At 46.3% G+C, this 11,515-nt stretch overlaps 1 protein-coding gene across 1 annotated transcript in view; it reads left to right on the top strand.

The window, feature by feature from the left end:
- Positions 2,909 to 11,515, top strand: part of ALPK2 (alpha kinase 2) — a gene marked incomplete at its 5' end in the record, with an annotated part of 122,666 nt that continues 114,059 nt past the window's right edge. The window contains one exon of the mRNA XM_018039363.1: positions 2,909 to 3,078. Within this exon, the coding sequence (XP_017894852.1) occupies positions 2,909 to 3,078 (170 nt within the window). The remainder of the gene's footprint in view (positions 3,079 to 11,515) is intronic.

Below are 11,515 nucleotides of genomic sequence, written 5' to 3'. Positions count from 1 at the left end.
ACCCATGACCACTGGCAACGTGGAGTCTTAACCACTGGACCATCAGGGAAGTCCCCAGGATTTGGTATTAAAAGGAAAGTTGTTGGGCAGGGAAGCAGTATTTGGTACCTTGTGAGTTGTTTTCTTCTCTTTCTTGAATTATGTCTACCCTTGAAAATATGGAGGCACTGGTGGTCTTGTCTAGAGGATGAAAGAAAACTTTTCACCCCTTTTTCCCTTTTTCTATGTCCAGAGATGGGAAGAGTCAGTCTCTAAAATGGCTCTGCTTCCTTAGCAGAAGTTGCAATTAAATCTCACCTTCCAGTCTGGATCTTTGGGTATAGGACTGGGCACCTGACTCCCCAAGCCGAGAGGACAGCACCCCCCCTTCCTTGGTGTTTGTCCACAGCCATTCAGATAGAGAGACGGGCTCAGGCTCACTATTGAGCCTTCAGAATAGCCCCCTGTCTCCCTAGGAAGCCCAAGGTTTGGATGGGCCCTAACGTTGGATACTGGTCCCCACACACATAAGTCAGATACTTGTGAAATGTTCTGCAGGTGGCTCTCAATAAGCGACCTGCAGGTAGGCTTAAAAACAAGGGTATGATTTTGGGGTGAGGTTTGCAGCAAGTAGAGGGTGAAAAGAGAACTACCCACTAGGTACAAGATACCACTTCTCTGTGCAAATCTCCTCTGGGGCCAATTATTCAGCTCTGTACCACATGAAGGGAAAAAAATGGTCAGTCAGTAGGAAGCCGGGGGATTCAATCAGCCCCGCTTACGCCTGAAATGAAACACTGGAGCCCGAGAAATCAGAATGAGTCACCCAGGCTCAGCTTATGCATACTTGCCATCATGGCTTCCATAAATTCAGGAACACACCATGGAGGAGCAATTAAATGCTTCCTAAGAAGAAATTCGGTAAAACTGACCCAAAGGGGAACACAAGTCTGATAAGAACAGGCAGAAATGAAATATGATCAGCAGCTTCCTTGATGGTTTTTCAGGGAAGCTTTTTTTTTTTTTTGGTGGTTTAGTCATTTGCTTGAAAGAGACTCAGCCAAGCAGCTGCTGGAGATGTCCCTGCCTGCAGGCTTGTCTGCTGCCTGCACCAGGGACCGATACCTGGTCGGTCTGCCTGCCTGGAGGAAGAGGAGGTGGGAGCACAGCGGGGAGACCCCAAGTTAGAGGAGACACAGAGAGAGAGGAGGGCCTCCCTGGTGAGAAGATATTGCTTCCAAATACCAGGTTTTCCTCCAGTAGAGGTGGCACATCTAATATGTTTTCAATGACATGGGAGCTAGCGAGAAAGCTCTGGTACACACTGGAAACCTTCCTGCCCTGTCTGTCACAAGGGGGAATAAATTCCACGAGGTGAATGGAATTCCTGAGGGGGTTTACCAGATTAGCCCATTAGCAGTCTATCCGGTTAACGATCACCAGGGGAAGGGTGAACCCCTCCTGAGAGGGAAAGCGTAGGTCCATTTCTGTGATAATATCGGTCACACGTCCTCACGGCACCAGCCTGGGAAACCTACATTCCGGACTCCTTCGTCCTCAGGAAGACACGGTTTTAGCTCATCTATTTTGTTCTTTGCTTTTTCGTACCACAATATAAAGCAACTCTGAGCACCATTAAGGTATAATTTTCAAAAGGTAAAGTGATTCCCATGCAAATATGGAGTGAACGTCAAAAATTTTATTCCATTCTTTTTTTTCAGGAACTATTCTTCCATTATTTCACGTGGAAAATTTTTTAAAAGTCTTTACTGAATTTGTTATAATATTGCTTCTGTTTTATGTTTTGTTGTTTTTTTTTTTTTGTCCAAGAGGCATGGGTGATCTTAGTTCCCTGACCAGGGATCAAATCTGTACCTCCTGCTTTGGGAGGGGAACTCTGAACCACTGGACCACAGAGAAAGTCTCTCAATTCTTTGAATAAACAGAACCAGAAAATATCAAGGCCTGGTTAAAGCGCATTTGAGAAACTGGGTGTTTCTAGGCAACTTAATAAACGAATGTTAAGATAAGATTGCTGAGTTAGATAGAACGTTGGTCATTGTCCTACATGGCCATAAACTGTAGTTTATGGGGTTATCATGTCTTCTATGTGGAGATTATTTGCATCTCTGTTGCATAAAAATTCAAAAGTTTATATGTAACTTCAAGTCTGGGGATTGTAATCAATAGTAATCACTGATGAAGCAGAAGGCATTTCTCCTGGATAACTCTGAGACGGACCTTTGTCCCATGTGACATTGAAGCAAGATACCATCCACATTTTCGCCTTATCTTTAAGTTGTAGATAATTTTTCTTAATAGCTTTTTTAAAAAAAAATAGTAGCTAAGGACACTCAGTCTTTTAGAAAGTTATTTATTTATTAGTTTATGGTTGTTCTGGGTCTTCGTCGCTGCACAGGCTTCTCTCCGGCTGTAGCGAGCAGGGGCTCCTCTCTAGCTGCCGAGCAGGCTCCTCATCGCGGTGGCTGCTCTTGTCGTGGAGCACGGGCTCTAGGGTGCGCGGGCTTCGGGAGCCGTGATCTGTGGGCTCAGTAGCTGCAACTCCCGGCCTGTAGAGCACAGAGTCCATAGCTGTGGTGCATGGGCTCAGTTGCTCCGAGGCACATGGGATGTTCCTGGACCGGGGCTTGAACCCATGTCTCCTGCGTTGGCAGGCGCATGCCTTGTCCCTGGGCCACCTGGGAAGCCCTCTTAACAGCTTCTCGAGATCTGGAGCAGCACTTTCCACGTTGCATGCTCCCCTGCCCCGACTCCAGCCCAGCATCCTCTTAGGCACGTAACATGCCCAAGAGTGCTTATTGAAGGAAGTGTTTTTATCCATGAGAAGAAGCTTTTCTGGTTCCCCAATGACATGTCCATCATGCTTATCCTGATTATTTATCATCCATTCTTATTCATAGCTTTATGATTTTCCAAAGAGACTTCACCTAGTAAGAATATTCTTATTTCTTTATCATCAGGCCAGCCCAAGCCAGAGGTAACTTGGTATAAGAATGGTCGAACCATAGATGAGTGTGGCAGTGTCTCCAGTTACGAATTCTTCGAGAATCAGTATGTTCATGTATTACACCTCTACTGGTAAGTGGATGTGCCTCGGCGGACTGTTGACTAAGCTCCCCATGATCTGTCGTGTGCTGGTTACTATCGGGTAAGGTCAAAAGATTGGCTAGCGTTTTCTTTTTGAGTCCCGTTAGATGTGATGGACAGTCATCAGCCACAGCCTCTAGCAATGACTGCTAAACTCTGCCTGGTAATTCATCACCCTCATCTAATTGCTGCCATGGATGGTACATGGTGGCCCAACCATTTCCATTCATTGAATAAGCTCTTTTGAAAGTCTTGTCCTCTCTGGAAAGTTAAGAAGCACCGTGGGATTTCATTATCTGTCACCCAGCATTTCTTGTGTAAGAATGAAAGGAAGAAGTGATGGGCCCGGATCCCGCAGCAAGTTGGTGGTGGAGTTGAGGCTGGAAACCGGACCTGCTGGCCTGGTTTGAGGAAGTGGTGTGGCCCAGCACACCGGTTTCTCATTCTTTCTCGTTCCCACAAGAACTGTGTGGTTGGGGTGAAATCAGGAAACGTCGTAGGTGAAGTGGAGAAAAGGAGAACTCCTCTGGTGGAAGCTGAGTGGCTCTTGTTCCCCAGTGCAGCCAAATCGGTCTCATGTCCTTTACAGTGGCTCTGAGGAGACCGAGGTCTGCGGGCGTGGCATGAAAATGACTGAGAGGCATGGGTGTGTGCCAGTAGCCTTGGAAACAGCAAAGTGAGGGCTTGGGTTTGCATTTTAGCTCTGCCATTTTCGGGCTGTGTGACCTTGGCCAGTTACTTCACCTCTCTGAAACTCAGCTTTTTCATCCTCCAAAGGGTGGCTGAATGCATGAAATGACATACTGCTTGTAAAAGGCTTGTTATTTAGTAGTTGCTCAATAACAGCTTTCTTGATCTCTGATCTTTGTTGTTGTTTCAAAGTAAGGTCAGAGGTCACTTTACCATGATTGAAATGCTTGACTCAGCTGGCCTGCAGCCCGTCTAACCTTGTGTTCAAGACATCCATTTATTCGTTCATTATTTAATTTTTAAAAAATTAATATTTCTTTAAAATTTTTTCTAAATTATGAAAGTATGATAACACATTTATAGGAAACTTGGAAAATACAGAACAAAGTTATATATAGTGATTGTATATTACAGTTTTTTTAAGTAGATAAATTAAGATTTTTACTTAGGAGTTTCAATGTCAAACTCCCCAAAATTAATAGAATAAACAGATAGAAAAATAGAAGGATATAGTAGACCTGAAAAGCACTATGAGCCAATTCAACATAGTTAAGGTTTATACAGTTTTCACACAACAGCAGGATACAAATTCTATTCAAGTTCCCATAGACTGTAAACCAGGAGACACTGGAATAATATATCCAGGGACATAAAACAATGCAAATTTGTAACATGTAAAAATTTCATGGTCCAAAGATAATGAAATCATACAGAGTCTGTTTTCTTATCACTGTGAAATTAGGTTAGAAATCAACATCAAAAGATATCTGACAATAAACCATATTGTTTCAAGTGCAGCATGACATTTACCAAGAGAGACTTTAGCCCTTGAAAGCCTCAGGTTTATTATTTAATTTTAAAATGATATTCAGACTTCCCTGTAGCTCAAATGGCAAAGAATCTGCCTGTGAGGCAGGAGACCAGGGTTCGATCCCTGGGTTGGGAAGTTCCTCTGGAGAAGGGAATGGCAATCCACTCCAGTATTCTTGCCTGGAGAATTCCATGGACAGAGAAGCCTGCCTGGTGGGCTACAGTCTGTGGGGTCACAAAGAGTTGGACACGACTGAGTGACTAACACACACAGTAAATGATATTCATTATGCAGCTACTATATGGCAGGCATGTAGCTTAATGCCTGCATCGAGGGGAACAGAGTGAATATTGCTCAGAAAACCTCAAGTCTGTCAAGGAAGACAAGCGGTGAACAAACCATGCCATCTCCCCCTCTCGACCCAAGTACTGGGAGGCAGCCCACCTGCCACCACTGCCCCGCAGCCACGGACTGGGCTTCCTGCCTCTTCATTGCAACTTCGTCAAGGCTCTGCTCACCCTCCTCGTCACGCCAGCCAACTTAGAATCTACCTGTGTGCTGTGCTCTGCCATGCCTAGTCGCTCAGTCATCTCCGACTCTTTGCAACCTCACGGACTGTAGCCCGCCAGGCTTCTCTGTTCATGGTGATTCTCCAGGCAAGAAGACTGGAGTGGGTAGCCTGTCCCTCCTCCAGAGGGTCTTCCCGACCCAGGAACCAAACCAGTGTCTCCCGCACTGCAAGCGGATTCTTTACCAGTTGAGCTACCAGGGAAGCCTGCTGCCTGTATGACTCGCGGGCAGTTCTGTTGCACATGGATCTGTCCAGCCTCAAACATCCTCAAACATCCTCATCTCCTTTGCACAGGCCTCCCGTTGGGTGCTAATTTCCTGCTCAGGACTGATGATTGCTCAGTAGGCTGTGTTCCTTCCTGCTAATGGCAGGAACCCTCAACTGTTTCATATTAATACATCTATGTGTCTATCCTATATATATTTGCAGTTGTGGTTATTAGTTTGTTTATATCAGCATTGGCAAACTTTATCTATAAAGGGCCAGATAGTAAATACTTCTGGCTTTGAAGCCCAGACAGTCTCTATCACAACCCTTCAACTCTGCCATCATAGTGCCAAAGCAGCCATAGACCAAAAAAATGAAACAAACAAACAAAAATCCCCCAAAGAATCATGGTTGTGTTCCAATAAAACTTTATTTGTAGAAGCAGTTGGGAGCCAGATTTGGCCCGTGGACCATAGTTTGCCAGCCCCTGGTCTAGATAGTAAGATCCTTCAGGGCCTACATAATGTACTTCCTATGTATTCCACTCCTACCTTTGAGCCTCTGAGCACTCAACACGTTTCTTGATTGATTAATTTGGGTCTTACACTAAACTAAAATATTATACTCACTTTGTAACCAGAAGAGAAGCTCAATGTGTATTCTTTTACTGATGGACTACCATTTAGGAATTGAGATTTGCTAATTGCTGTTTGCACAGGCTGAGGAATATAGACAAACCAAACATTTTGTGGGGTGTTAGGAGTTGAGGGGTAGCCAGGCTGAAACCCAGGGGCAGACGGGTGGGTCACAATGGGAGAGACACAACACAGGAAAGAGAAAGTTAGCCAGGGAGCTGGTGCTATGCTACATAAAGGTCAGGGCTCTCATTCTCTGCTCTGAAGGTCAGCAGGGCAGTGATTCACCCTAAAACTGAAAAGTTTAATAGAACTGGACATGGAACAACAGACTGGTTCCAAATAGGAAAAGGAGTATGTCAAGGCTGTATATTGTCATCCTGCTTATTTAACTTATACACAGTGTACATAATGGGAAACGCAGGGCTGGAGCAAGCACTAGCTGGAATCAAGCTGGAATCATCAATCACCTCAGATACGCAGATGACACCACCCTTATGGCAGAAAGTGAAGAAGAACTAAAGAGCCTCTTGATGAAAGTGAAAGAGGAGAGTGAAAAAGTTGGCTTAAAGCTCAACATTCAGAAAACTAAGACCATGGCATCTGGTCCCATCACCTCATGCCAAATAAATGGGGAAACAGTGGAAACAATGGCTGACTTTATTTTGGGGGGCTCCAAAATCACTGCAGATGGTGATTGCAGCTATGAAATTAAAAGACACTTACTCCTTGGAAGGAAAGTTATGACCAACCTAGACAGCCTATTAAAAAGCGGAGACATTACTTTGCTAACAAAGGGCCGTCTAGTCAAGGCTATGGTTTTTCCAGTGGTCATATATGGATGTGAGAGTTGAACTATAAAGAAAGCTGAGCGCCTAAGAATTGATACTTTTGAACTGTGATGTTGGAGAAGACTCTTGAGAGTCCCTGGGACTGCAAGGGGATCCAACCAGTCCATCCTAAAGGAAATCAGTCCTGGGTGTTCACTGGAAGGACTGATGTTGAAGCTGAAACTCCAATACTTTGGCCACCTGATGTGAAGAGCTGACTCATTTGAAAAGACCCTGATTACGGGAAAGATTGAGGGCAGGAGGAGAAGGGGATGAGATGGTTGGATGGCATCACCAACTCAATGGACATGAGTTTGGGTAGACTCTGGGAGCTGGTGATAGACAGGGAGGCCTGGCATGCTGTGGTTCATGGGGTCGCAGAGTTGGACACGACTGAGCGACTGAACTGAACTGAATTGAACTGAATGCGCTCTTTCCAAGTTCCTGCCATTTGAAAGGTAGCCCCCCTGCTGGGAACGGTATTCAATCCTAACGCAGATGAATAATAGTAGGGCAATATGATGGTGAAGGACAGGGAGGCCTGGCATGCTGCAGTCCATGGGGTCACAAGAGTCAGACCCGACTGAGTGGCTGAACAACAACATGATAATAGATGTGGCTCCATTTTTTTTCTGCTTTCATGGTAAACATGTTGGACACTAATAATCTTTAAAAGTTCTGGTGTCCTGCACTTGGAGTTCTGAGCTGTAGCTGCCCACGAGCAGGGCAATAAACCCACTAACACTTGTCCTTCACTGTTGACATAGTCAGTCCCCAGTCCAGGTGATTCCAGTGAGTTGTCCAAGATGCAAAATGCTTTAATCTGAAAATATTCATCTGTAAAGTAGTTTGACTTCTACCCATATGTTACATGCTGGTTAGGAAAATGAATAGGATTTTGTGCAAATGCCTATCAAAGATTGTAAGTTAGTTGTTAGTAACCATATTAGTCTTGAAATTTTTTGCCATTATCAGTATAACATAAATCGCCAGATTAGTGTATAGTAAACTACCTGAGTTTAGTCTCTCAGTCTAAAGAGTTGTTAGATATTTGAAAGCTCCTGTTTCTGTGTTTCCCAAGGGCTTTTCCTGGCTTAGTGTCCCATCTGCGCTTCTGCCATGAGGCTGCGAGCGCTGCTGCCGTGTTTATCCACGTTCTCGTCTTCCCTCTTTCCTGAACGCGGGAGTCCTTCTGCCCGCATTCTTCCTGCATTCTCCTTGTATCACTCTAATCCTGCGAGACTGTGTATTTACAGCAAACAAGGCTATCTGGAGAGACTGATTACCACAGGTCAGGTGTGCTTGGGAGACAACGACATGGAAAGCCAAGAAAGAGTTGGGAGAGAGAGAAGTGTTAATAATAACTGTAGAGCTTGTACTGTAGCATGAAAGCATTTTTTTCCTCCTCGAGATACAGGGGTTGGGACTTCCGTGGTGGTCCCGTGGTTAAGAGTTGGCCTTCTAATGCAAGGGGTGCGGTTTTGATCCCTGATTGGGGAACGAAGATCACACCCACATGCCTCGTGGCCAAAAAACCAAGATATGACACAGAAGCAGTATTGTAACCAATTCAATAAGGACTAAAGATGTAGCGGTTGGGAGGAGGGGAAGAAAGTGCAAATAGATGTCTTCTACCTCATCCTGAAAGCAAGTCGCAATATATATACAAACTGGGAACTGTGGTCTCTTATGAATGGAGTTTAAAGATAAGCAGTGAAGCAACAGATGACACTGTGTCTAGGAACCCACACCTAGAGAGAGACACTGGTCTCCGCAGCATGGAGGCCTCTTTGGATGGTCCCGGTCCCGGCCAGCGGTGATGAGGGCGAGTCTAGGTTAAGAGTGAAGCGGAAGGGAGGGGACGGGGAGGGCAGGAGCCCCGGTCAGAGGGACGGGAAGCAGCCCAGCTCGCTCTCTCGTCGGCTCAGCCCTGGCGTTGGCTGGTCTGGAGGCGGACCCTGTAGACGACCTAGTGGGGACAGTGGCCGGGAGAACCGCAGTCACCACAAGCAGTTTGCTCGTATGTGTGTGGGTCGACTAGGGTCCCCCATCTTCATGTTCACCTGGAACCTCAGAGTGTGACCTTGTTTGGAAATAGGGTCTTCCCCCCCCCCGCCCCCCTCCCGCCCCCCTCCCGCCCCCCTCCCCCAATACCAGGTGCTCAGGGCTCTTTATTCATTTATCTTCAGCTGAGCTGGGTCTTCGTTGCTGCGCTCGGGCTTCTCATTGCGGTGGCTTCTCCTGTTGCGGAGCACAGGCTCTAGCGCGCAGGCTCAGCAGTTGTGGCGCCTGGGCTCTGCTGTGCCGAGGCACGTGGGATCTTCCTGGACTGGGATCGAACCCGTGTCTCCTGCATTGGTAGGTGGACTCATGACCACTGAGCCACTAGGGAAGCCCCAAAGTAGGGTCTTTGCAGACGTACTTATTCAAGATAAGATCATACTTAGATGAATACGGGCTCTGACTGATATCTTTATACAGAGAGAGAAGAGAGACACGGATGGAGGGAAATGGCCGGGTGAAGACAGGAGGAGATGGGCGTGGTGCCGCGTGAGGAGGGAAAAGCCCAGGCCTGCTGGCGGCCCCAGGCGGGGAGGGGCGAGGAGCGATCATTCCCGAGCCTTCAGAGGGGCCTCCCTTCAGCGTGGACTTCCCGGCCGCCAGAACAGTGAAGGAACAGATTTTTGTTGTTTTGTGCTGTTCTCTGTATGGTGGTTCGTTATGTCGGCTCTAGGACATTAATACGTGATATGTCTGAGTATTCTTTAAAAAAACGCTGCCCTTCACCTACTTAGTATAGGACAGACCTTTTTTTTTCTGCTGATAACCAGAGTGCTGTTCCCAAGATACCAGCTGAGTTCCTCCAGGCCACTTGGGAGGTGTCAGTGGGTCCAGGGGCAAAGAACATTTTCCAACTCTGCCCTAAGCTGGGTATTGATTGCTCAAGATTTTGGAGGGAAAAAAATCCATCTGAGGGTTTCCCGAGGCACTTATGTTTTTTGACCCCAGGGAACATCTGGCCATGTCTGGAGGCGTTTTTGATTGTCATGGCTGGGAGGGGGTGCTGCCGGCATCCACCGGATAGTGGCCAGGGATGCTGCTGAATGTTCGATGTTGCTCCAGGCAATGCCCCCCAACGAAGTACCACCCATTCTATAATGCCAGTAGTGCTGAGGCTGAGAAATGGTGTCATCAACCACCCAAAAACAGAGTGCCCTGAAGCAGCAGCAGCTGGTTAGTTCTCCCGATTCTGTGGGCTGGCACTGGCTGATACTGCCTGGCTCACTCATGCTCACTCATGGACTTGAGTCAGTCTGAGGCTTGGCTGGGCTGGGAGGACCAAGGTGGCTTCACCAGGAGGAGCAGTTGATGCTGGCTGTTGACTGGGCCTCCTCACTTCTCCTCCATGTGGACTCTGATCCTCCAGTTGGCTAGAACTGGCTTCCTATACGTGGGTCTCAGGGGAGCAATATGGAGAAAGCTCCAGGAAACGTTCTTGTTGAGCTCCATCCCAATACCACCCCCACCACATTCTCTGGACCAAAGCAAGTCACGGGGCCAGACCAGAGTCAAGAGGCAGGAAGAGAAATGCCACTTCTTGAACAGTAGCAAAGTCACACTGCACCAGGGTGTAGATAACCGAGTGAAAGGAATTAGTGGCCACATTTTGTAGTCTACTATATCTCATGCTAAGTCGCTTCAGTTGTGCCTGACTCTCTGTGACCCTGTAGACTTTAGCCCACTAGGCTCCTCTGTCCATGGGATTCTCCAGGCAAGAATACTGGAGTGGGTTGCCATGCCCTCTTCCAGGGGATCTTCCTGACCCAGGGATCAAACCCACATCTCATTATGTTTCCTGTCTTGGCAGGAAGGAGTTTAATAATAAGCTTTGCTGCTTGTGAGTTATGTGACCTTAAGCAAGTCAATTAACTTCTCTGAGCTTCAGTTTCTTCATCTGTAAAATGAGTGTTTGTGATGATGTATTGAGATGATTTATGCAAAATGATCAGTGGAGTGTACAGGTCACTGCAACAAATTTAGTTGTTTTTAGTTAGCAGTTAACACTCCCTGAAAGTCTTGTATTCCTGGAATTAATCTGAAAGAATTACTTTGTCTTAGCCAAGTGTGCTTAGAGCTGGAATAATTTTATATGCATAGTTTTGAAAGTGTTAGAATCAGTTGAGAATTTTCAAAGACAAGAAGAAAATGGATGTTTAACAAGAAACTATAATCCAAACACAGGATTGAAGCTGTTTTTATCATATGTTGATACTACAAACTCTGTTTGGATGGTTTTTAAAAGGTGGAATTTGTGAACCTGAATCTGTGATTTCAGTGAAGTCTGGGTCTTCTCAGTTTTTCCTCACGTCTGGATGGACAGATGCTAGGAGTCTTGGGGGCACTGTTACATTCTTGAAGCCACTCTGGTTTGTAGCTGGCAGAGGGTTGTTCATAAGTGCTTGTTGTCTGAGCCCAACTTTGGCCCTTGAGGGGCCCTCAGCCTATCTCTATACCCAGGGAAACCCAAATTCTTTCTCAGACATCTCAGAAACATGAGTTGTTGGTCATGAATGAGGTTGGGCAAACGAGAAGAGGTCAGTCAGTTAAGAATACCTCCATTCTTGGGACTTCCCTGGTGATCCAGTGCTTAACAACCTGCCTTCCAATATAGAGGATATGGCTT

The sequence above is a fragment of the Capra hircus genome, chromosome 24, assembly GCF_001704415.2.
Source record: "Capra hircus breed San Clemente chromosome 24, ASM170441v1, whole genome shotgun sequence".
Lineage (NCBI taxonomy): Eukaryota > Metazoa > Chordata > Mammalia > Artiodactyla > Bovidae > Capra > Capra hircus.
Note: the sequence above shows the minus strand (reverse complement) of the source record. Positions and strands in the feature narration are given on the sequence as shown.